Below are 27,586 nucleotides of genomic sequence, written 5' to 3' on the forward strand. Positions count from 1 at the left end.
GCACCTGAGAACAACAAACTTTGACTCAAAGCGACATGAACATCTGGCCATCCCATCAGATATCCCACCCATTGAACCCCCGGAACATCATATTGAGACCAGCCCTCCGACATGGAAAGAGGTGGAAAACACAGTTCGACGGGCAAGAACAGCATCAGCCCCGGGGCCAAATGGAGTCCCGTACAAAGTGTATAAGAACGCACCAGACGTCCTGAGGTTCCTCTGGAGGCTTATGAGAACAGCTTGGAAAAATAAGATAATACCCAAAGTGTGGCGTAGGGCAGGCGGGGTCCTGATCCCTAAGGAGAAGGATGCAGTGAACATCAGCCAATTCCGCCCAATCTCCTTACTGAATGTCGAGGGTAAAATCTTCTTTAGGGTCATTGCCCAGAGGATGGCCGAGTACCTGCAAAGGAATGCGTACGTCGATACATCTGTACAGAAGGCAGGAATATCAGGGTTCTCTGGCTGCTTGGAACATTCCAGCATGATCTGGCACCAGATCCAAATGGCCAAGGTGGAAAAAAGGGACCTCCATGTAGTCTTTCTCGACCTCGCCAATGCATTTGGCTCTGTGCCCCATGAACTCCTGTGGTCTGCCTTCAGATTTTTCCACATACCGGACACCATCACAACCCTGGTGAAGTCGTACTTCCAGGATCTGCAGTTCTGCTTCACCACCTCAGAGTTCACCACCTCATGGCAGTGCCTGAATGTAGGTATAATGGCGGGATGTACCATTTCTCCGTTGGCATTCATAATGGCAATGGAGGTTATCATCAGATCCTCAAAATGGGTTGCTGGTGGACAGCGAGTCGACTCTGGTTTCCGCCTCCCTCCACTCAGAGCCTACATGGACGACATTACAACATTGACCACCACCGTCCCATGCACCAGGAGACTGCTCAGAAAACTTGAGGAGAACATCAGCTGGGCCCGTATGAAGATTAAACCATCCAAGTCACGCAGCATCTCGATTGTGAAGGGAGTACTCTCTGACCTGAAATTCTTCATCGGAGATGACCAAATCCCAACAGTGTCTGAGCAGCCGGTAAAAAGCCTTGGAAGGTGGTATGATGCAAGCCTGAAGGACAAAGACCAGGTGCAACAGCTGTGCAAAGACATCAGTAGTAGCCTACAGTCCATCGACAACACCCAGCTACCTGGAAAGTTAAAGGCCTGGTGTCTGCAGTTTGGTCTCCTACCCCGGGTGTTGTGGCCCTTAGCAGTGTATGAGGTTCCAATCTCAACAGTGGAGAAGATGGAAAGAGGAGTCACAGGCTACTTAATGAAGTGGCTCGGAGTTCCACGATGCCTTACCACCATAGGCCTCTATGGAGATGGTGTCCTCAAGCTGCTCCTCACCAGTCTAACAGAGGAATTCAAGTGTTCAAAAACCAGGCTCCAGATGACACTGAATGAATCTCGAGACCCAGTGGTGAGCAACAACGCGCCGACCTTGGCAACTGGGCGCAAATGGAGGCCAGGAAAAGCAGTCCAGGAGGCAACAGCAGCCCTCAGACATGCTGACATTGTGGGTCATGTTCAGCAAGGGAGAGGAGGCCTTGGGCTAACTAGCCGTGCTGCTTGGAGTAAGGCCACTGCACCAGAGCGGCGGAAGATGGTAGTGCAGGAAGTACGCCATCAGGAGGAGGCTGCAAGGTGGGCCAAGGCAGTCTCTCTTTCCAAACAGGGACAGTGGACTCGATGGGACAGTGTGGAGAAGAGGAAGATAAGCTGGAAGGATCTGTGGGCCATGGAAGCGAGGCGGTTGAGCTTCTCCATCAGAGCAACATATGACGTCCTTCCAACACCAGTTAATCTTCACCAATGGTATGGTGAAGATCCGGACTGTGCCCTCTGTTCCATGCCAGCCAACCTCAGGCACATTCTCACAGGGTGTAAAACAAGCCTCACTCAAGGACACTACACTTGGCGTAACAACCAAGTCCTTAAAAACCTTGCGTCCGCCCTGGAGGACAAGCGAGCTGCCACCAACTCCCTACCACCCCCAGCAGCATCACACCCCTTACGGACAAACTTTGTCCGCGAAGGGGCTAAACCACCGAAGCGCGGCTCGACACCATTAGAGCGAGACCAGCTGCGCTTGGCCCGCGACTGGAAAATGCTAGCTGACATTGGCCGGCAACTTGTGTTTCCTCCGGAGATCGCAACCACCACCCTAAGACCTGACATGGTGCTCTGGTCCCGTTCACTCAAGAAGGTCTTCATCATTGAGCTCACAGTACCCTGGGAGGACTCAGTAGATGAGGCTTATGAGCGAAAGCATCTGCGCTATGCCGATCTAGCTGCCGAAGCACGGCATCATGGCTGGAACACAGAAGTCCGACCAGTGGAGGTGGGCTGCAGAGGTTTTGTGGCAACATCTACAACCAGACTGCTTAGAGACCTTGGAATTAAGGGCCAGAGCCAGCGTTCGGCAATCAAAGCTGTATCGGAGGCGGCAGAAGGCAGCAGTCAGTGGCTCTGGATGAAGAGGAAAGACCCCAGCTGGGCCCCGAAGTGAGAGGGCCAGGAGGTATGTGGTCAACAATGCTTGACTCAGGGAGGAGGATGCCCCTGCCATGCATAGTCCCATGGGATGTTGGCTATCATCAACAAGGCAACTCCTATGACTAATTGGGAATGGGACGCAAGTGTAGGATTGATCACCCTGTCGCTGGCCGCCTTTGGGGAGGGTGTATAGTGTGAAAGGCCGAAACACCCTAGGAACCAAAGGTACACTACTGATGATGCGCTCCCCAAATTTCACCAGGCTCACTGTTCATTAACTCTTGGAAGTGCTTGCACAAAGGATAGTAACATCTCATCCTGTGTTCTTGGAATCTAAGTGTTCCCTTAATTTTTTTGAGCAGTGTATAACAGAGAAAAGATTCAGCCCGAGGATTGAACCCTGTGGCACCCCCAGAGGTCTGGACAACAGGCCCTCTGATTTGACACACTGAACTCTATCTGAGAAGTAGTTAGTGAACCAGGCGAGGCAGTCATTAAAGAAACAAAGTCTGCCGATAAGAGACGAAAGCCTTGGCCAGGTCGATGAAGATGGCTGCACAGTACTGTCTTTTATCGATGGCGGTTATGATATTGTTTAGTACCTTGAGCGTGGCTGAGGTGCACCCGTGACCAGCTCGGCCGGCAGGGATATCCTTGTCTCATCGCGCACTAGTGACTCCTGTGGCGGGCCGGGTGCAGTGCCTGCTGACACGGTCGCCAGGTGTACGGTGTTTCTTCTGACACTTTGGTGCGGCTGGCTTCCGGGTTGGATGGGCATTGTGTCAAGAAGCAGTGTGGCTTGGTTGGGTTGTGTTTCGGAGGATGCATGGCTCTCGACCTTCACCTCTCCCGAGTCCGTACAGGAGTTGCAGCGATGAGACAAGACTGTAACTACTACCAATTTGATACCACAAAATTGGGGAGAAAAAAGGGGGTAAAAAAAAAGAAATTCTCGATTATTGTGAACTTATCGGTGATGACAGTGTTTCCTAGCCTCAGTGCAGTGGGCAGCTGGGAGGAGGTGCTCTCATTCTCCATGGACTTTACAGTGTCGCAAAACGTTTTGGAATTAGTGCTGCAGGATGCAAATTTCTGTTTGAAAAGCTAGCCTTTGCTTTTCTGTATATTGGTTCCTGACTTGCCTGAAAAGTTGCATATCGCGGGGACTATTCGATGCTAGTGCAGTATGCCACAGGATGTTTTTGTGCTGGTCAAGGGCAGTCAAGTCTGGAGTGAACCAGACTTTACTTTTTTTTCAAGGGGCATGCATATTTAAGAAAGCACTTTTAAAGAACAACCAGGCATCCTCTACTGACGGGATGAGGTCAATATCCTTCATGGATACCCAGGCCAGGTCGTTTGACCATGGACCCATAACGGACGCAGGCAATGAGGCAGTGATCGCTGAGATCCTGGTTGAAAACAGCAGAGGTGTATTTAGAGGGCAAGTTGGTCAGGATGATATCTATGAGTGTGCCCATGTTTAGGGATTTAGGGTTGTACCTGGTAGGTTTCTTGATCATTTGTGTGAGATTGAGGGCATCTAGTTCAGATTGTTGGACGGCCGGGTTGTTAAGCATATCCCAGTTTAGGTCACCTAACAGTATGAACTCTGAAGATAGATGGGGCAATCAATTCACATATGGTGTCCAGGGCACAGCTGGGAGCTGAGGGGGGTCTATAACAAGCGGCAACAGTGAGAGACTTATTTCTGGAGAGATGGATTTTTAAAAGTAGAAGCTCGAACTGTTTGCGCATATACCTGGATAGTATGACAGAACTCTGCAGGCTATCTCTGCAGTAGATTGCAACTCCTCCCCCTTTAGCAGTTCTATCTTGATGGAAAATGTTGTAGTTGTGGATGGAAATTTCAGAATTTTTGGTGGCCTTCCTAAGCCACGATTCAGACACGGCTAGGACATCAGGGTTGGCGGAGTGTGCTAAAGCAGTGAATAAAGCAAACTTAGGGAGGAGGCTTCTGATGTTAACATGCATGAACCCAAGGCTTTTACGGTTACAGAAGTCAACAAATGAGAGCGCCTGGGGACACACAGGGCCTGGGTTAACCTCTACATCACCAGAGGAACAGAGGAGGAGTAGGATGACGGTATGGCTAAAGACTATAAGAACTGGTTGTCTAGTGCGTTGGGAACAGAGAATTAAAGGAGCAGATTTCTGGCCGTTGTAGGATAGATTCAGTGCATAATGTACAGACAGGGGTATGGTAGAGTGCGAGTACAGTGGAGATAAACCTAATCATTGAGTGACGATGAGAGAGGTTGCATTTCTGGAGGCACCAGTTAAGCTAAGTGAAGTCTTCGCATGTGTGGGGCGTGGTACAAAGGAGCTATCTACGGCGTGTTGAGCGGGACTAGGGGCTCCGCAGTAAATAAAACAATGAGAGCTACCCTAAACAACAGTATACAAGGCATATTGACATTAGAGAGAGGCAGAAAGCAATCACAGGTTTTGATTGGGAGAGCTATGACAACAAGGGTTAAGACAACAACGGGAAAACAGCTAAGACAACAGCAACGATTAAAAGGCTGATGAATGGGCAGAGCGGGTCAGTTAGCTACACACAGGGCCTGAGTTCGAGGCTGGGGCCGACAGATAAACAAAATGAAGTACCGTGTTAATGAACAGTCCAGTAGGTGATGAAACAGGGAGCCGTTCGGTAGTCGTTACTACGCTAGGCGAGAGGGAGACACGGCGTTCAGAAAGCTAGCGGGCTGGGGCTAGCAGATGGGTCTTCACTGACATCCACGACGCAGAGGCCGGTTGAGAGCCAAATTACATCAGCAGACCAGTCGTGATGGATCGGCAGGGCTCTGTGTCGACAACGGGTCCAGGCCAATTGGCAAGAGAGATATTGTAGTTGGTTTACATTGTTGGCTAGCCGGGAGATGAGGCTAGCACAAGGCTAACTGGTCTTATTTCTGTATATACAGTGCCTTGCGAAAGTATTCGGCCCCCTTGAACTTTGCGACCTTTTGCCACATTTCAGGCTTCAAACATTTTTGTAAAGAATCAACAACAAGTGGGACACAATCATGAAGTGGAACGACATTTATTGGATATTTCAAACTTTTTTAACAAATCAAAAACTGAAAAATTGGGCGTGCAAAATTATTCAGCCCCCTTAAGTTAATACTTTGTAGCGCCACCTTTTGCTGCGATTACAGCTGTAAGTCGCTTGGGGTATGTCTCTATCAGTTTTGCACATCGAGAGACTGAAATGTTTTCCCATTCCTCCTTGCAAAACAGCTCGAGCTCAGTGAGGTTGGATGGAGAGCATTTGTGAACAGCAGTTTTCAGTTCTTTCCACAGATTCTCGATTGGATTCAGGTCTGGACTTTGACTTGGCCATTCTAACACCTGGATATGTTTATTTTTGAACCATTCCATTGTAGATTTTGCTTTATGTTTTGGATCATTGTCTTGTTGGAAGACAAATCTCCGTCCCAGTCTCAGGTCTTTTGCAGACTCCATCAGGTTTTCTTCCAGAATGGTCCTGTATTTGGCTCCATCCATCTTCCCATCAATTTTAACCATCTTCCCTGTCCCTGCTGAAGAAAAGCAGGCCCAAACCATGATGCTGCCACCACCATGTTTGACAGTGGGGATGGTGTGTTCAGCTGTGTTGCTTTTACGCCAAACATAACGTTTTGCATTGTTGCCAAAAAGTTAAATTTTGGTTTCATCTGACCAGAGCACCTTCTTCCACATGTTTGGTGTCTCCCAGGTGGCTTGTGGCAAACTTTAAACGACACTTTTTATGGATATCTTTAAGAAATGGCTTTCTTCTTGCCACTCTTCCATAAAGGCCAGATTTGTGCAATATACGACTGATTGTTGTCCTATGGACAGAGTCTCCCACCTCAGCTGTAGATCTCTGCAGTTCATCCAGAGTGATCATGGGCCTCTTGGCTGCATCTCTGATCAGTCTTCTCCTTGTATGAGCTGAAAGTTTAGAGGGACGGCCAGGTCTTGGTAGATTTGCAGTGGTCTGATACTCCTTCCATTTCAATATTATCGCTTGCACAGTGCTCATTGGGATGTTTAAAGCTTGGGAAATCTTTTTGTATCCAAATCCGGCTTTAAACTTCTTCACAACAGTATCTCGGACCTGCCTGGTGTGTTCCTTGTTCTTCATGATGCTCTCTGCGCTTTTAACGGACCTCTGAGACTATTACAGTGCAGGTGCATTTATACGGAGACTTGATTACACACAGGTGGATTGTATTTATCATCATTAGTCATTTAGGTCAACATTGGATCATTCAGAGATCCTCACTGAACTTCTGGAGAGAGTTTGCTGCACTGAAAGTAAAGGGGCTGAATATTTTTGCACGCCCAATTTTTCTGTTTTTGATTTGTTTAAAAAGTTTGAAATATCCAATAAATGTCGTTCCACTTCATGATTGTGTCCCACTTGTTGATTCTTCACAAAAAAATACAGTTTTATATCTTTATGTTTGAAGCCTGAAATGTGGCAAAAGGTCGCAAAGTTCAAGGGGGCCGAATACTTTCGCAAGGCACTGCACATTGATGATTTATAAATCCAGGGACATTTAACAGTTAGGCTATTGATTACATGTTCAACTAAAGAAATCTTGGTCGACCAACAGCCTATCGACCAAACAATCGACTAGTCGACTAAATGGGGTCAGCCCTAGCATACATGCATGTTAGTGATGCGCAAGTTGACTCAAACTGCAGTCCCCGCAGTTATATCCACAGGTCAGGCGTGTTTAGGGTCATTAAATATTGTGTGTTTGAAGCGTGGGTTGAATAAAGAGGAAACAATAGCCTACCTACAAAAAGCCATTAATTTTTATTCATTATTCTAGGCTATCTGGCATTAGTGCGTAAGCCTAAGCTTTAGGGTCTAACTGTACGTTTGTCTACACGCCATGGCTAAATGGTTTTAGGAACAGGCAGAAAAAATTTACATCGATCCACTGAGGCAAAAAGGACAATGTCGGAGTTTAATTCAAATATAGAGTTGGAAATAAAGAGAAGGGAGGGCCAGAAAAGTAATGTTTGGGAAAGAGTATGTGTGATGATTATGAGGTGTTATACAAATTCGACAGTCACAAGAAGGTGACTTCAAGTAGGCATATGAGATGTCAAGGAAACTGTATGTAGCCTACTCTTCAGATCAGACACTGACTGTAGGGCCTATAACCTATTATTTTTTATTGATTAACCTTTATTTAACTAGGCAAGTCAGTTAAGAACAACATGTTGGGGCTAGGGGGCAGCATTTTCACTTTTGGATGAAAGGCGTGCCCAGAGTAAACTGCCTCCTACTCTTTCCCAGATAGGAATATATGCATATTATTATTACTGGTGGATAGAAAACACTCTGAAGTTTCTAAAACTGTTTGAATTTTTTCTGTGAGTATAACAGAACTTGTGTGGCAGACAAAAACCAGAGAAGAAATCCAAACAGGAAGTGAGAACTCGATTTTGAAAACAGTGCCATTTGATGTCCATTTTAGATATGGATGTGCATGCACTTCCTAGGGCTTCCACAAGATGTCACCGTCTTTAGATTCTGGTTGTATGATTCTACTATAAAGGAGGGGCTCATAACCCCCTAGGGGAACGCTAGCCATAACAAGCTAGAACACTTTTTTATTTACAATAATCTTTTTATATTAACTCCTTCAGAATTAAGCATTTCTCGCAGTAAAATTATACATTTTGGCTACATTTTGACTCTGGAACAGGAGTGGAGAAATATGATTTATTTCTTTCAGCATCCTGAGAGAATGCAAATGCACAATTAGATACCTTCTGTAAAAGGCATTATCTGTATCAGCATCATTAAAGCTGATACTATTTAATCCAAATAAAATATGCATTCAAGCCAAACTGAAATATTATCAGAAACATGGATTGTTTTCACAGCTTTCTATTTCCAATACAAGCCGGTCAAACTGGTGTCATTTGGAAAATTTGCACAGAAAATCTTTACATTTTTTTGGGTAGAGTTATTGCATTCTCTCCCCGGTCCCTAAACGCCTTTGCTCTGCGAAAGTAGAGATGACAGAGAAAAACTTTACTGATGTCAACTATATATACCGAACAAAAATATAAACGCAACATGTAAATTGTTGATCCCATGTTTCATGAGCTGAAATTAAAGATCCCAGAAATGTGAGCATTTTTCCTTTGCAAACATAATCCATCCACCTGACAGGTGTAGCATATCAAGAAGCTGATTAAACAGCATGATCATTATACAGGTGCTCTTGTGTTGTGGACAATAAAAGGCTACTCTAAAATGTGCAGTTTTGTCACGCAACACAATGTCACAGATGTCTCAAGTTTTGAGGGAGCAGGCAATTGGCATACTGACTGCAGGAATGTCCACCAGAGCTGTTGCCAGAGAATTGATGTCAATTTCTCTACCATAAACCGCCTCCAATGTCGTCTTAGAGAATTTGGCAGTAAGTCCAACCCGGGCAAAAATTCACAGACCATGTGTAACCAGGCAAGGCCAGGACCCCCAAACCGGCTTCTTCACCGGCGGGATTGTCTGAGACCAGCCGCACAAACAGCTGATGAAACTGAGGAATGTTTCTGACTGTAATAAATCCCATTAGTGGGGAAAAACACATTCTGATTGGCTGGACCTAGCTCCCATTCCAGGCCCACCCATGGCTTCCCCCCTTCCCAGCCATGTGAAATCCATAGATAACCATAGATTAGGGCCTAATGAATTTATTGCAATTGACTGATTTCCTTATACGAACTAAACTCAGTAAAATCTTGATAAATTTGCATGTTTCGTTTATATTTTTGTTCATCCTAGATTGAAGTCCAGGGGCAGGCAGAAGGTCATACACAGGGGGTCCAAAAAGGCAACAGTACAGGCAGGGAAAAGGCTAGTAACGTCGTCTGGGAGATCAGGCAATAGGTTGATAACAGGAAATCCGATAGGCTAAAGTACAGGCAGGGAATAGGCAAAAGGTGTCTTAGTGAGGTATGCAAAAACAATCATACACGGGAGGATTAAATTACAGGAAAACCAGCGTGCCGACTAGAAGTGTGTCACAAAACAAACTATCTCACAATGATGGGGTGCAAAGAATTGAACTAAATACTGTGTGATAATGACATACAGGTGTGTGAACAGGTGATTAGAATTCAGGTGATTGGGATCTGGAGAGTGAGCTGCGTTCAGGGGATCTACGTTTTTGAGAGTGTTAGCTGGAAGCAGATGTACCAATATTCTGGTGAGCTAGGGTTTATTTAGTCTTCTTTTTTTCCCCCAAGATGGCATAGCAGTTCAGACGTATTTTTGTCCTCGTCCTGTCGTGTCCCGTATATATACAGTATATATTTACAACTTTTTTTTCACATACATTTTTAATTTTCCAAAAACTCATCTTCAGAACACTCTCCTGCAATCCGCTTCACCAATTTATATTTATATAAAAAAGTATTATTTACCTCAGATCTGTGATCCTCCGAGAGGCTAGCCAGAAATTAGCCAGAAGCTATCCGGGAGCTAGCCAGAAGCTGGTCCAGAAGCTACTCTGAAGCTGGTTCAGGGGCTAGTTCAGAAGCTAGTTAGCTTATTTACTGGCTAATCGTTGGTACTCAGCTGACCACGGTTTGTGGTCATCGGCTGTCCTTTGGCTCGAGAATCTATCGCCAGTTTTGTACGGCGCGGTGCAGCGCAGCGCGGCTCGGAGCGGAACATATCGGACCAATTTTTCTCTCCATGTCCCTGGATTTCGACCGCTGGCTCTGGACGTCCATGCCTGGATCTCGCAGCTAGCTAGCTGCTATCCGTGTGACTATCGGCTTTCGTCGATTCCGGAGCTAACATCAATTGTTCCGGAGCTAGCCAGCTGAAGAGTTCCATCAATCACTCCTGGGCTGCAGTCACCTATCCGGACCCGTTTTGCTGCCTACGCGGAACCCCACCGGGCCTTCACGGCTAGACTGCCGACGTTGTCTACCCGAGGGAATTGTCCGGCTGGCTCCTCCGGTGCAACGTTGCCTGGGCGCCCATCTGCGGCCTGCTAGCCGTTGGCTATCTTATCGGCTGCTATCTGAATAGACAATCGGACAATTTTTATTTTATTTTATTTTAATTAATTTATTTATTTTTCTTCTTGGGCCTCTATAACTATATCTATTGTTTTTATTTTTGTTGTTGTTGTGTGATTTGGATTAATCCCCTCTACCACACGGAAACCCACTAATCTACTGACGGAACGCAAGAGTTGGCTAATAACAGACCTCCATCCTATGCTAGCTTGCTCCTATGCTAGCTTGCTACCGATTTAGCTGTCTAAATCGCCGTGACCCCCAACCAACCTCTCCACTCACTGGACACTTTTGATCACTCGACTGAGCATGCCTCTCCATAATGTCAATATGCCTTGTCCATTGCTGTTCTGGTTAGTGTTTATTGGCTTATTTCACTGTAGAGCCTCTAGTCCTGCTCATTATACCTTATCCAACCTATTAGTTCCACCACCCACACATGCAATGACATCTCCTGGTTTCAATGATGTTTCTAGAGACAATATCTCTCTCTTCATCACTCAATACCTAGGTTTACCTCCACTGTATTCACATCCTACCTTACCTTTGTCTGTACATTATACCTTGATGCTATTTTATCGCCCCCAGAAACCTCCTTTTACTCTCTGTTCCAGACGTTCTAAACGACCAATTCTTATTGCTTTTAGCCGCACCCTTATTCTACTCCTACTCTGTTCATCTGGCGATGTAGAGGTGAATCCAGGCCCTGCAGTGCCTAGCTCCACTCCTATTCCCCAGGCGCTCTCTTTTGACGACTTCTGTAACCGTAATAGCCTTGGTTTCATGCATGTTAACATTAGAAGCCTCCTCCCTAAGTTTGTTCTATTCACTGCTTTAGCACACTCTGCCAACCCGGATGTTCTAGCTGTGTCTGAATCCTGGCTTAGGAAGACCACCAAAAATTCAGACATTTTAATTCCAAACTACAACATTTTCAGACAAGATAGAACTGCCAAAGGGGGCGGTGTTGCAATCTACTGCAAAGATAGCCTGCAGAGTTCTGTCCTACTATCCAGGTCTGTACCCAAACAATTTGAACTTCTACTTTTAAAAATCCACCTCTCTAAAAACAAGTCTCTCACTGTTGCCGCCTGCTATAGACCACCCTCTGCCCCCAGCTGTGCTCTGGACACCATATGTGAACTGATTGCCCCCCATCTATCTTCAGAGATTGTGCTGCTAGGCGACCTAAACTGGAACATGCTTAACACCCCAGCCATCCTACAATCTAAACTTGATGCCCTCAACCTCACACAAATTATCAATGAACCTACCAGGTACCTCCCCAAAGCCTTAAACACGGGCACCCTCATAGATATCATCCTAACCAACTTGCCCTCTAAATACACCTCTGCTGTTTTCAACCAAGATCTCAGCGATCACTGCCTCATTGCCTGCATCCGTAATGGGTCAGCGGTCAAACGACCTCCACTCATCACTGTAAAACGCTCCCTGAAACACTTCAGCGAGCAGGCCTTTCTAATCGACCTGGCCGGGGTATCCTGGAAGGATATTGATCTCATCCCGTCAGTAGAGGATGCCTGGATATTTTTTTTAAATGCCTTCCTAACCATCTTAAATAAACATGCCCCATTCAAGAAATTTAGAACCAGGAACAGATATAGCCCTTGGTTCTCCCCAGACCTGACTGCCCTTAACCAACACAAAAACATCCTATGGCGTTCTGCATTAGCATCGAACAGCCCCCGTGATATGCAGCTGTTCAGGGAAGCTAGAAACCATTATACACAGGCAGTTAGAAAAGCCAAGGATAGCTTTTTCAAGCAGAAATTTGCTTCCTGCAACACTAACTCAAAAAAGTTTTCTACGGCTGGCCATGCTTTCCACCTGGCTACTCCTACCCCGGTCAACAGCACTGCACCCCCCACAACAACTCGCCCAAGCCTTCCCCATTTCTCCTTCTCCCAAATCTGCTCAGCTGATGTTCTGAATGAGCTGCAAAATCTGGACCCCTACAAATCAGCCAGGCTAGACAATCTGGACCCTTTCTTTCTAAAATTATCTGCCAAAATTGTTGCCACCCCTATTACTAGCCTGTTCAACCTCTCTTTCTGAGATTCCCAAAGATTGGAAAGCAGCTGCGGTCATCCCCCTCTTCAAAGGGGGTGACACTCTTGACCCAAACTGCTACAGACCTATATCTATCCTACCATGCCTTTCTAAGGTCTTCGAAAGCCAAGTCAACAAACAGATTACCGACCATTTCGAATCTCACCATACCTTCTCTGCTATGCAATCTGGTTTCAGAGCTGGTCATGGGTGCACCTCAGCCACGCTCAAGGTCCTAAATGATATCTTAACCGCCATCGATAAGAAACATTACTGTGCAGCCGTATTCATTGATCTGGCCAAGGCTTTCGACTCTGTCAATCACCACATCCTCATCGGTAGACTCGACAGCCTTGGTTTCTCAAATGATTGCCTCGCCTGGTTCACCAACTACTTCTCTGATAGAGTTCAGTGTGTCAAATCGGAGGGTCTGCTGTCCGGACCTCTGGCAGTCTCTATGGGGGTGCCACAGGGTTCAATTATTGGACCGACTCTCTTCTCTGTATACATCAATGAGGTCGCTCTTGCTGCTGGTGAGTCTCTGATCCACCTCTACGCAGACAACACCATTCTGTATACTTCTGGCCCTTCTTTGGACACTGTGTTAACAACCCTCCAGGCAAGCTTCAATGCCATACAACTCTCCTTCCGTGGCCTCCAATTGCTCTTAAATACAAGTAAAACTAAATGCATGCTCTTCAACCGATCGCTACCTGTACCTACCCGCCTGTCCAACATTACAACTCTGGACGGCTCTGACTTAGAATATGTGGACAACTACAAATACTTAGGTGTCTGGTTAGACTGTAAACTCTCCTTCCAGACCCATATGAAACATCTCCAATCCAAAGTTAAATCTAGAATTGGCTTCCTATTTCGCAACAAAGCATCCTTCACTCATGCTGCCAAACATAACCTTGTAAAACTGACCATCCTACCAATCCTCGACTTTGGCGATGTCATTTACAAAATAGCCTCCAATACCCTACTCAACAAATTGGATGCAGTCTATCACAGTGCAATCCGTTTTGTCACCAAAGCCCCATATACTACCCACCATTGCGACCTGTACGCTCTCGTTGGCTGGCCCTCGCTTCATACTCGTCGCCAAACCCACTGGCTCCATGTCATCTACAAGACCCTGCTAGGTAAAGTCCCCCCTTATCCCTGCTCGCTGGTCACCATTGCATCTCCCACCTGTAGCACACGCTCCAGCAGGTATATCTCTCTAGTCACCCCCAAAACCAATTATTTCTTTGGCCGCCTCTCCTTCCAGTTCTCTGCTGCCAATGACTGGAACAAACTACAAAAATCTCTGAAACTGGAAACACTTATCTCCCTCACTAGCTTTAAGCACCAACTGTCAGAGCAGCTCACAGATTACTGCACCTGTACATAGCCCACCTATAATTTAGCCCAAACAACTACCTCTTTCCCTACAGTATTTAATTAATTAATTTATTTTGCTCCTTTGCACCCCATTATTTGTATTTCTACTTTGCACATTCTCCCATTGCAAATCTACCATTCCAGTGTTTTACTTGCTATATTGTATTTACTTTGCCACCATGGCCTTTTTGCCTTTACCTCCCTTATCTCACCTCATTTGCTCACATCGTATATAGACTTGTTTATACTGGATTATTGACTGTATGTTTGTTTTACTCCATGTGTGATTCTGTGTCGTTGTATGTGTCGAACTGCTTTGCTTTATCTTGGCCAGGTCGCAATTGTAAATGAGAACTTGTTCTCAACTTGCCTACCTGGTTAAATAAAGGTGAAATAAATAAAAATAAATCAAATATGGAAACATAATGACAAGAAAAGCTACATGTATCTAATTATAGACAAGTTGACTAAGAAATAGCCTACCAAAATGTCTGGTTTTATAAGCAGAAACTTAGCAGATACTGATTGTACAAAACATTAGGAACACCTTCCTAATATTGGGTTGCACCCACTTTTGCCCTCAGAACAGTCTCAATTTTCGGACCATGGACGACAAGGTGTTGAAAGCATGCTGGCTCATGTTGACTCCAATGCTTCCCACAGTTGTGTCAAGTTCGCTGGATGTTCTTTGGGTGGTGGACCATTCTTAATATACACGGGAAACAGTTGATCATGAAAACCCCAGCAGAATTATAGTTCTTGATATACTCAAACTGGTTCGCCTGGCACCTACTATCATACCCCATTCAAAGGCACTTAAATCTATTGTCTTGCCCATTCAGGGATGGGTTATTAGCAATTACAAGCGGGTGCGGGTGGACAAACTAGTGCATGCATGACTGTTCATGCTTCAGCGTAGAGGTTCATCTTGACTTTGGTTGGTTCTTTAGTTCAGTACACCTGTTTGAGAGAAAGGTCCTTATACTATATTTTACAACAAATCCTTCACCTCAAATCAAATGTTATTGTCACGTAAAACAACAGGTGTAAACTAACAATGAAATGCTTACTTATGATATCTTCCCAACAATGCAGAGAGAAATAATAGAACAATTATAGCATGATAACTAAATACACAATGAGTGGGCTAACGATAACTTGGCTTTATACACTGAGGACCAGTACCAAGTCAATGTGCAGGAGTATGAGGTAATTGAGGTAGATACAGTACCTTCAGAAAGTATTCACACATTTTGCTGTTACAAATTGGGATTAAAATTGATTGACTTGACTTTTTATCAACCATCTACACAAAATACTATAACATTGAAGAGATTTCTAACATTTATAAAAAATGTATGAAAAATAAAACACTAATATATCTTGAGGAGATAAGTATTCACCCCCTTTAGACAATATATGTTAAACACCTTTGGCAGAGATTACAGCTGTGAGTCTTTTTGGGTAAGTGTCTAACAGCTTTGCACACCTACAATATTTGCCCATTACTCTTTTAAAAATTATTCAAGCTCTGTCCAGTTGGTTGTTGATCATTGCTAGAAAGCCATTTTCAAGTCTTGCCATAGATTTTCAAACCGATTTAGACAGAACTGTAATTAGGACACTCGGGAACATTAAACGCCATCTTGGTAAGCAACCCTAGTGTAGATTTGGCTTTGTGTTTTAGGTGATGGTCCTGCTGAAAGGTGAATTAGTCTCCCAGTGTCAGTTGGAAAGAAGACTGAACCAGATTTTCCTGTAGGATTTTGCCTTTTGCTTATCTGTATTCTGTTTATTTCTATCAACAACAACAAACTCCCTATTCCTTGCCGATGACAAGCATACCCATAACATGATGCAGCCACCACCATGCTTGAAAGTATGAAAAGTGGTAGTCAGTGATGGGTTGTGTGGGATTTTCCCCAAACATAATGCTTTGTATTCAGGACAAAACATTTTCTTTGCTGTATTACTTACAGTAAGTGCCTTGTAAACAGTATGCATGTTTTGAAATATTTTTTATTCTGTACAAGCTTCCTTCTTTTCACTCTGACATTTAGGTTAGTATTGTGGAGTAACCTCAATGGTGTTGATCCATCCTCAGCTTTCTCATTTCACAACCATCAAACTCTGTAACTGTTTTAAAATCACCGTTGGCCTCATGGGGAAAACCCTGAGCAGTTTCCTTTCTCTCCAGCAAATGAGTTAGGAAGGATGCCGGTATCTTTGTAGTGACTGGGTGTATTGATACACCATCCAAAGCCTAATTAATAATTTCACCATGCTCAATATTTTTTTAACACACATCTACCAAATTCACTACTTGATTGAGCGACCTTACAGATAATTGTGTGTGGTACAGAGATGGGGTAGTCATTAAAAAATCATATTAACCAATATTTTTGAACACAGAATGAGTCCATGCAACTAATGGGATTTTTTAAGCACATTTATTCCCCTGAATTTATTTAGGCTTGCCCTAACAAAGGGTTTGAATACTTATTGCCTCAAGACATTTTTTTTTTATTTTTTTTTTTATGAATTTCCCCAAAATTCTACAAACAAAATTCCACTTTGACATTATGTGGTGCAGAGAAGTGACACAACATCTAAATGTAATCAATTTTAAATTCAGGCTGTAACCCCAAAAAATCTGGAAAAGTAAAGGGGTGTGAATACTTTCCTGAAAGCACTGTATGTACATATACAGTGGATATTGTTAAGATAATTTTGTTCTCAATGTTCATAAACTGAACTTCAATTAAAATACTCTGTCTGTTACTAAGAATTTGTAAGGTTCTTATTAAAATGAAACAGACAGAGGCCAGTCTACCATAGTCAGCATGTTTATTTACAAGAGCTCTGCTTATCATTTCTATATACCTCACATTTCGTCATAAATGTCCCTCCTCCTCTCAGAGACAATGACAATATAGTTCACAAGTCTTCTCCTACTCATACATTGTCTGCCACCTGTTATACAATCTACTACAAGCCCAAGGTCTCTCCCCTCCCTGGGTGGGGACAGAATGTCCTGTAAGGAACACAGTAGAACAGCTTGTCTGTCGATAGCTCTTCTTATCATTTGTTTCACACTTGCACCCTGCTTTCATATTAAAAAGGAACAAAAAGTCCTTGTTCTAATTCTGACTAGAACTACACACATCAGATTTAGATTTATGATTCTGATATATATTTCATACAATCATACAGTGACAGGGTAGAATTCTGTTAGTTATAGTTCTATGTTATATTTATTTAGTCATTATTCATAAAATTCATAACAGGTATAGAAAGTCACCACCCCCTTTCAAAATGTTCACATTTTGTTGCCTTACAGCCTGAAATGAAACACATAAAAGCTTTATTTACACACAGTAACCCACAATCGCCTGGTAAATAATTATTTTATTTTTTTATCTGAAAATTAATTCAAATTAAAACAGCAAAATACCCTATTTGGATAAGTGAACACCACCCTGAGTTATTCTTGGTGGAACCACCTTTTGCTTGAATTACAGCCATGAGTCTCTTTGTTTTTGTCTCTACTAACTTTGCACACCTAGACTGTGCAATGTTTGTCCATTCTTCCTTGCAGAATTGTTCAAGCTCAGTCAAATTGCATGGTGACTGCACTCTTTAAGTCATTTATGTCGGGGCTCTGACTAGGCCACTCAAGGACATTCAAGGCTGCAGGTTCTCCTCAAGAATCTGTCGGTATTTTGCACTGTCCATTTTGCCTTTTATCCTGACAAGTGCTCCAGCCCCTGCTGAATAGAAACAACCCCACAACAGGATGCTGCCACCGCCTTGCTTTAGGCATGGTGTGTCAGGTGCGTGAATGAGGACCCAAAAGCGAATTAACAAAACAGAGTTTCTTTAATAACGAAACACACGTAGGCTCAGATGGACAGGCAGATTCCGACAGGACAGGACAAGGTTAGATGAACAGGCAGATTCCGACAGGACAGGACAAGGTTGCAGCAAACACGACGATAGTCTGGTTCAGGCATGAGTAACACAAACGAGAATCCGACAAAGACAGAAGCAGAAACAGAGAGAGATATAGAGACCTAATCAGAGGGAAAAAGGGAACAGGTGGGAAAAGGGGTGAACGAGGTAGTTAGAGAAGACAAGGAACAGCTGGGGGAAAGGGGGGAAGAAAAGGTAACCTAATACGACCAGCAGAGGGAGACAGGGTGAAGAGTAAGAACAGGAACAGGACACAACATGACAATACATGACAGTACCCCCCCACTCACCGAGCGCCTCCTGGCGCACTCGAGGAGGAAACCTGGCGGCAACGGAGGAAATCATCGATCAGCGAACGGTCCAGCACGTCCCGAGAGGGAACCCAACTCCTTTCCTCAGGACCGTACCCCTCCCAATCCACTAGGTACTGGTGACCACGGCCCCGAGGACGCATGTCCAAAATCTTACGGACCCTGTAGATAGGTGCGCCCTCGACAAGGATGGGGGGGGGGGGGGGGGAGACGAGCGGGGGCGCGAAGAACGGGCTTAACACAGGAGACATGGAAGACCGGGTGGACGCGACGAAGATATCGCGGAAGAAGAAGTCGCACTGCGACGGGATTAATGATCTGAGAAATACGGAACGGACCAATGAACCGTGGGGTCAACTTGCGAGAAGCTGTCTTAAGGGGAAGGTTCTGAGTGGAGAGCCAAACTCTCTGACCGCGACAATATCTAGGACTCTTAGTTCTACGCTTATTAGCAGCTCTCACAGTCTGCGCCCTATAACGGCAAAGTGCAGACCTGACCCTCTTCCAGGTGCGCTCGCAACGTTGGACAAAAGCCTGAGCGGAGGGGACGCTGGACTCGGCGAACTGAGATGAGAACAGCGGAGGCTGGTACCCGAGGCTACTCTGAAAAGGAGATAGCCCGGTCGCAGACAAAGGAAGCGAGTTGTGGGCGTATTCTGCCCAGGGGAGCTGTTCTGACCAAGACGCAGGGTTGCGAAAAGAAAGACTGCGTAAGATGCGACCAATAGTCTGATTGGCCCGTTCTGCTTGACCGTTAGACTGGGGGTGAAAGCCGGAAGAGAGACTGACGGAAGCCCCAATCAAACGGCAAAACTCCCTCCAAAATTGAGACGTGAATTGCGGACCTCTGTCCGAAACGACGTCTGACGGAAGGCCATGAATTCTGAAAACATTCTCGATGATGATTTGTGCCGTCTCTTTAGCAGAAGGAAGCTTAGCGAGGGGAATAAAATGAGCCGCCTTAGAGAACCTATCGACAACCGTAAGAATAACAGTCTTCCCCGCTGACGAAGGCAGTCCGGTGACAAAATCTAAGGCGATGTGAGACCACGGTCGAGAGGGAATGGGAAGCGGCCTGAGACGGCCGGCAGGAGGGGAGTTACCGGACTTAGTCTGCGCGCAGACCGAACAAGCAGCCACAAAACGACGCGTGTCATGCTCCCGGGTGGGCCACCAAAAACGCTGGCGAATGGAAGCAAGCGTACCCCGAACGCCAGGGTGGCCGGCTAACTTGGCAGAGTGAGCCCACTGAAGAACGGCCAGACGAGTAGGAACGGGAACGAAAAGAAGGTTCCTAGGACAAGCGCGCGGCGACGGAGTGTGAGTGAGTGCTTGCTTTACCTGCCTCTCAATTCCCCAGACAGTCAACCCGACAACACGCCCCTCAGGGAGAATCCCCTCGGGGTCAGTGGAGGCTACTGAAGAACTGAAGAGACGAGATAAAGCATCAGGCTTGGTGTTCTTAGAGCCCGGACGATAAGAAATCACGAACTCGAAACGAGCGAAAAACAGCGCCCAGCGCGCCTGACGCGCATTAAGTCGTTTGGCAGAACGGATGTACTCAAGGTTCCTATGGTCAATCCAAACGACAAAAGGAACGGTCGCCCCCTCCAACCACTGTCGCCATTCGCCTAGGGCTAAGCGGATGGCGAGCAGTTCGCGGTTTCCCACATCATAGTTACGTTCCGACGGCGACAGGCGATGAGAAAAATACGCGCAAGGGTGGACCTTTGTCGTCAGAGAGGGAGCGCTGAGAAAGAATGGCTCCCACGCCCACCTCTGACGCGTCAACCTCGACAACGAACTGTCTAGAGACGTCAGGTGTAACAAGGATAGGTGCGGATGTAAAACGATTCTTGAGGAGATCAAAAGCTCCCTGGGCGGAAACGGACCACTTAAAGCACGTCTTGACAGAAGTAAGGGCTGTGAGAGGAGCTGCCACCTGACCGAAATTACGGATGAAACGACGATAGAAGTTCGCGAAGCCGAGAAAGCGCTGCAGCTCGACGCGTGACTTAGGGACGGGCCAATCAATGACAGCTTGGACCTTAGCGGGATCCATCTTAATGCCTTCAGCGGAAATAACAGAACCGAGAAATGTGACGGAGGAGGCATGAAAAGTGCACTTCTCAGCCTTCACAAAAAGACAATTCTCTAAAAGGCGCTGGAGGACACGTCGAACGTGCTGAACATGAATCTGGAGTGACGGTGAAAAAATCAGGATATCGTCAAGGTAAACGAAAACAAAGATGTTCAGCATGTCTCTCAGGACATCATTGACTAATGCCTGAAAGACAGCTGGAGCGTTAGCGAGGCCGAAAGGAAGAACCCGGTATTCAAAGTGCCCTAACGGAGTGTTAAACGCCGTCTTCCACTCGTCCCCCTCCCTGATGCGCACGAGATGGTAAGCGTTACGAAGGTCCAACTTAGTGAAAAACCTGGCTCCCTGCAGGATCTCGAAGGCTGAAGACATAAGAGGAAGCGGATAACGATTCTTCACTGTTATGTCATTCAGCCCTCGATAATCTATGCAGGGGCGCAGGGACCCGTCCTCTTCTTAACAAAAAAAAACCCCGCTCCGGCGGGAGAGGAGGAGGGGACTATGGTACCGGCGGCAAGAGCTACAGACAAATAATCTTCGAGAGCCTTACGTTCGGGAGCCGACAGAGAGTATAGTCTACCCCGGGGGGGAGTGGTTCCCGGAAGGAGATCAATACTACAATCATACGACCGGTGTGGAGGAAGAGAGGTGGCCCTGGACCGACTGAACACCGTGCGCAGATCGTGATATTCCTCCGGCACCCCTGTCAAATCACCAGGCTCCTCCTGTGAAGAAGAGACAGAGGAAACAGGAGGGATAGCAGACATTAAACATTTCACATGACAAGAGACGTTCCAGGAGAGGATAGAATTACTAGACCAATTAATAGAAGGATTATGACAAACTAGCCAGGGATGGCCCAAAACAACAGGTGTAAAAGGTGAACGAAAAATTAAAAAAGAAATGGTTTCGCTATGATTACCAGAGACAGTGAGGGTTAAAGGTAGCGTCTCACGCTGAATCCTGGGGAGAGGACTACCATCCAAGGCGAACAAGGCCGTGGGCTCCCTTAACTGTCTGAGAGGAATGTCATGTTCCCGAGCCCAGGTCTCGTCCATAAAACAGCCCTCCGCCCCAGAGTCTATCAAGGCACTGCAGGAAGCTGACGAACCGGTCCAGCGTAGATGGACCGACAAGGTAGTGCAGGATCTTGAAGGAGAGACAGGAGTAGTAGCGCTCACCAGTAGCCCTCCGCTTACTGATGAGCTCTGGCTTTTACTGGACATGAAGTGACAAAATGACCAGCGGAACCGGAATAGAGACAGAGGCGGTTGGTGATTCTCCGTTCCCTCTCTTTAGTCGAGATGCGGATACCTCCCAGCTGCATAGGCTCAGCACCCGAGCCGGCAGAGGAAGATGGTAGTGATGCGGAGAGGGAGGCAACGGAGAACGCGAGCTCCTTTCCACGAGCTCGGTGACGAAGATCAACCCGTCGCTCAATGCGAATAGCGAGTTCAATCAAGGAATCCACGCTGGAAGGAACCTCCCGGGAGAGAATCTCATCCTTTACCACTGCGCGGAGACCCTCCAGAAAACGAGCGAGCAAAGCTCGTTCCAGCCACTGGAGGCAGCAAGAGTGCGAAACTCAATAGAGTAGTCTGTTATGGATCGATTACCTTGACATAGGGAAGACAGGACCCTGGAAGCCTCCTCCCCAAAAACAGATCGATCAAAAACCCGTATCATCTCCTCCTTAAAGTCCTGATACTGGTTAGTACACTCAGCCCTTGCCTCCCAGATTGCCGTGCCCCACTCACGAGCCCGTCCAGTAAGGAGAGATATGACGTAGGCGATACGAGCAGTGCTCCTGGAGTAAGTGTTGGGCTGGAGAGAAAACACAATATCACACTGGGTGAGGAACGAGCGGCATTCAGTGGGCTCCCCAGAGTAACACGGCGGGTTATTGATTCTGGGCTCCGGAGATTCGAAAGCCCTGGAAGTGGCCGGTGGATCGAGGCGGAGATGGTGAACCTGTTCTGTGAGGTTGGAGACTTGGGTGGCCAGGGTCTCAACGGCATGTCGAGCAGCAGACAATTCCTGCTCGTGTCTGCCTAGCATCGCTCCCTGGATCTCGACGGCTGAGTGGAGAGGATCCGAAGTCGCTGGGATTCTTCTGTCAGGTGCGTGAATGAGGACCCAAAAGCGAATTAACAAAACAGAGTTTCTTTAATAACGAAACACACGTAGGCTCAGATGGACAGGCAGATTCCGACAGGACAGGACAAGGTTAGATGAACAGGCAGATTCCGACAGGACAGGACAAGGTTGCAGCAAACACGACGATAGTCTGGTTCAGGCATGAGTAACACAAACGAGAATCCGACAAAGACAGAAGCAGAAACAGAGAGAGATATAGAGACCTAATCAGAGGGAAAAAGGGAACAGGTGGGAAAAGGGGTGAACGAGGTAGTTAGAGAAGACAAGGAACAGCTGGGGGAAAGGGGGGAAGAAAAGGTAACCTAATACGACCAGCAGAGGGAGACAGGGTGAAGAGTAAGAACAGGAACAGGACACAACATGACAATACATGACATGGTGTTCTTTGGGTGGAAAGATGTATTGTGTTTTCACCAGACAAATCGTTTTGCGTTCAGGCCAAAAAGTTAAATTTTGGTCTCATTGTAACGGCCGTTGGTGGAAGAAGGTGAGGACCAAAGCGCAGCGTGGTACGTGTTCATAATTTTAATGGTAAAGCTGAACACTAAACAACAAGCAACAAAAGAACAACCGAAACAGCTCCGTCAGGTGCAAAACGCACTAAACAGAAAATAACTACCCACACCACACAGGTGGGAAAAGGCTACCTAAGTATGGTTCAACATCAACTGTTCAGAGGAGACTGCATGAATCAGGCCTTCATGGTCAAATTGCTGCAAAGAAACCACTACTTAAGGACACCAATAATAAGAAGAGATTGCTTGGGCCAAGAAACACGAGCAATGGACATTAGACCGGTGGAAATCTGTCCTTTGGTCTGATATTTTTAGTTCCAACCGCCGTGTCTTTGTGAGACGCAGAGGTCGCCTGTGTGGTTCCCATCGTGAAGCATGGAGGAGCTTTGCTGGTGACACTGTCAGTGTTTCTGCAGCGATACGCCACCCCATCTGGTTTGTGCTTGGTGGGACTGTCCTTTGTTTTTCAACAGGACAATGACCCAAAACACACCTCCAGGCTGTGTAAGGGCAATTTTACCAACAAGGAGAGTGATGCATCAGATGACCCGGCCTCCACAATCACCTAACCTCAACCCAATTGAGGTGGTTTGGGATGAGTTGGACCGCAGAGTAAAGGAAAAGCAGCCAACAAGTGCTCAGTATATGTTCTTCAAGACTGTTGGAAAAGCATTCCAGGTAACTACCTCATGAAGCTGGTTGAGAGAATGCCAAGAGTGTGCAAAGCTGTCATCAAGGCAAAGGGTGGCTACTTTGAAGAATCTCAAATATTAAATATATTTCGATTTGTCTTTTTTGATGTCTTCACTATTATTCTACAATGTAGAAAATAGTAAAAATAAAGTAAAACCCTTGAATGAGTAGGTGTGTCCAAGCTTTTGACTGGTACTGTACATGATTGTCCAATTTATATCGATACTGGGCTATTGGGATATTATTTTACTTGTGTAATAAGAGTCCAGACTGTCAAGGATGAACTCTCTAACTCCATTAAATTGAGCATGTAAGGTCTTTCAAAGACTACCATTGATGTCAGAGGACTCAATGCATGGAGGTCTCTTTCCCTCGTAAGGTCAGAAAATCTTCCAGCTCTCTCTTTCTTTCATGTATCCCATTCTGGCTGTAAGGCGATATACATATTACATTGGAGTTGACGATGCTCGTAGAAAGTTCTGAATAAACGTTCAAGTTTTGCTGTCTGTGTTTGCAGGCTCCTGCTGATGATGGGCGTATTGTTCTGCTGTGGGGCAGGGTTTTTCATCCGCAGACGCATGAACCCCTCCCCACTTCCTGAGGACACCTTCAATGTGTCATTCACCAGACACCCAATGACAGCTTCAGGTGAGTCACAGCCACACCAACCGCCTTGTGCCATGTCCTCTTCCTCCACTTCCTCCTCTTCATATCATACTTATACATCCAATCCCTCTCCCATTCTCCCTACCCTCACTATATATCCTATTTCTTTCCAAGTACACCTCCTTCATTTTCTCATTCAACTACCCACTCCCACATCCTCTCTCCAGATCTCCTTCACTTTATCTCCCACTCCACCCGTCTACTCATGTCCTTGTCTCCTTCTCATTTCATTGCTAACTATTCCACAGTAATTTATACACAGCAGTACAAAGGAACTTTTCTCAGTTTGCTCCAGTCCTCAGTAACTTCTGATGTCGGGACAGATGGGACCTGTGTTTCTGATCTCATACAGTACAGTGATTGACTGTACTACTGATTCTGGATCATCCCAAATGGCACCCTCTTCCCTTCTCCTCTCTCTCTCATACACACACACTCTCCTCCAAGACCCTGCAGTCACTGACCTGGAAATATTGGTATTAATATTTAATATTCTGGCTCCGGAGGGAATTGGAGTAAAACATAATGGTGCTAATATTCCATATGTTATCTGTGTTGAGGTGTAAAATGTAATATGTTCTAGTTCAGTCCTGCACCATGGTCCATCCTTGTCCCTGAGTGGACCAATGGAAACTGAGCTGTTGGAGAGAAATGCTGCTTATTCATATTCATGCCTGTAACACATACTCTCTAAACCCAAACATCACTCATCATCATCATCAGTTCAGCTTTCACTATAGCAGTCAGGAAATGTAGCAGTCACAATGCAGAAGTCTAGAGGATAGTGGTATTGTGTGTTGTGTGTGTTGTGATCTGCCCTGTATTGCTGGCCCCGTTATTTACGTCAACCTTACGAAATAAAACTTGACACAATACATAGTGCATAGATGGTGACCATGGTAAATTCCATTAATTTCTCTACTCTCTTTGTCCTCTAGGACTGCAGCAGCCCGGCATGCAAAACTATGGAGCCTCAGGAGGGATGATACTCACACCTACATACCCCATACAAGCCCATCCCCACCCAGTCCACCCCTCCCACATGGCAGCACCCTACCCACACCCTCCCCCTCCCGCCTACTGCAACCTCCCTCCTCCACCCTACGAACAGGTGCTGCAGACCTCGGAAAAGAGGTAACCAGGAGGAAAAAGACATTGGAATTAATTAAATGATTTCAAACCCTTTAGAGTTCTCAACCCTGCCACAACTGAGTGCAGAGATGGGTCACTGGCCCACGTTCGAGTAGAAAGCGAGTCTGGTATGGTAATGGAATAGCATCTCGGTGGTTAAAACATCCATGCTCATTAAGGGCTGGTTTCCTGGACACAGAATAACCCTGATCCTGGACTAAAAAGCATGCATTGAAACATGTATTATAATAGCTTTTTAGTCCGGGACTAAGCTTAGTCTGTGTCTGAGAGCAGCCTCAGTTTGAATCACAATGGGTTTGTCTCAGTGTTTGTTTTCATGTCACCTCTAAGATGTCGACCAGAGGTGAGACCCAATGGTATAAAACAGACATGGATCCAAACAGTTTGTCTATTAACAACTAGCCTGCCTGCCTGCATGGTGCTCTGTCAACAACACTGTGTCAGCTGGAAGAGCAGCATCTATCTGAGCATAACTCAGATCACCCACTCAGGATACTGTATTATTGCCCACTATATGTTATGTTTTTAATATCACTGCTGTCAGAGCATTTAGTATCTCTAGTACAGATCAGTAGATTAGATCAGTAGCATTTAGTATCTCTAGTACAGATCAGCAGCCTAGTACAGATCAGTAGATTAGATCAGATTAGTAGCCTATAATACTGTGGACATACTGTAGAAATACCAACTCTGTTTCCCTTTGTGTCCCTCAAAATGAATTTTGTGTATGTCTTCCAGTGGAGGCTGCGGAGGGGAAAACAGAAATGGAATGGCATCAAACACATGGAAACCATGTTTGATGTATTTGATACCATTCCACTGATTCCACTCAAGTCATTACCACGAGCCCGTTCTCTCCAATTGAGGTGCCACCAACCTCCTGTGATGTCTTCTATATTTTATTAAAGTAGTGTTGCCAATAATCTATGCAATTTGCTAATGAATTCAGATGTAGATTGTGGTTGTTGTTTCTCACAATGTTTTCACGGTATCCTGAATTAGCATAGTACACAGTTAACATGTATCACCAGCTTGCCTAATAAAGTTTGGCTCTGGGGTAAGTGATTAATCTGGAAATGTATTGTGTTCCTTCCAAATGGTTCAAGATAATGTCACTACAATGCTCTGTACACAGATTCCAAATCTAATATTTCTCATCACAAGTTTCTGGTGTTCACTTTTCTCATTCAACAATAATCCTAATACATTACTTTAAACCACCAGGTGTCAGTCAACATCTGTGTAACATGTCTGATTTTCAAGCATGATCCAGCTCTTATATTCTGTACGTGAGGCAAGCTGTTGGGCTGTACTGATGTAGAACACAAACCATTGATTTCAGTATCCCATTAGTTCACTCATTTCCAATGGATTTTCATTTTAAATGGATGCCACACATCAAATCCTATAAATGGGTGTTTTGTACACGTCCTGCAGAGCTTTTTTTAATCGATTCATTTAAAAAGCTTAAAACATGTTAAATGAACCCTTTGTTTATTTCCAACAACTGTTAATACAGAACTAAATTAAATTACTGTAAGCCACACTCGTTACAGAAAACGGTTCTCTGAATGGAGAACTATAGTGAGTGTACACTATAGACATTGCAAGCACCTACAAGCTGACTTTCTAGAGATGTATTTTCCTGGTGTGAAGCAGCAGCACAGCAGCAGTCAGTGGCTCACAGGATTACTCTCTTCACTGAATACAAAACCCTGAGGATATTAGCATAATGTCCCCAATTGCTTAATGACGCGATTACATGCTCTTTATCCAACATCCTAAATGTAATCCACCGACTCAAAATATTTGTTCACAGTAAGAGCTCTCTGTATCACAAGATACTGTTACACAATGATGCTCAGTAGTCCATACAACTTGTGTGTGTGTGCGCGTGTACCCGCACTACATGATTCACCTCATCCACTTTCAAACCTTACCTGAAAAATGTGCTCTGACTGAGGCACCTTCAA

General features: G+C 45.5%; 1 protein-coding gene across 2 annotated transcripts in view; it reads left to right on the plus strand.

Moving 5' to 3' along the window:
- The window catches only part of LOC110530387 (WW domain binding protein VOPP1), a 41,077-nt gene extending 14,395 nt beyond the window's left edge, over positions 1-26,682 (plus strand). For both annotated transcript variants that reach the window (XM_021613386.3, XM_021613387.3), the window contains 2 exons: positions 24,313-24,443; positions 25,400-26,682. In XM_021613386.3, coding sequence (XP_021469061.2) covers positions 24,313-24,443; positions 25,400-25,599 — 331 coding nt within the window. In that variant the 3' untranslated portion in view covers positions 25,600-26,682. The remainder of the gene's footprint in view (positions 1-24,312; positions 24,444-25,399) is intronic.
- Positions 26,683-27,586: the final 904 nt, after the last annotated feature.

This window comes from Oncorhynchus mykiss, chromosome 8 (assembly GCF_057628025.1).
Source record: "Oncorhynchus mykiss isolate SJ-2025 chromosome 8, ASM5762802v1, whole genome shotgun sequence".
NCBI classification, from domain to species: domain Eukaryota; kingdom Metazoa; phylum Chordata; class Actinopteri; order Salmoniformes; family Salmonidae; genus Oncorhynchus; species Oncorhynchus mykiss.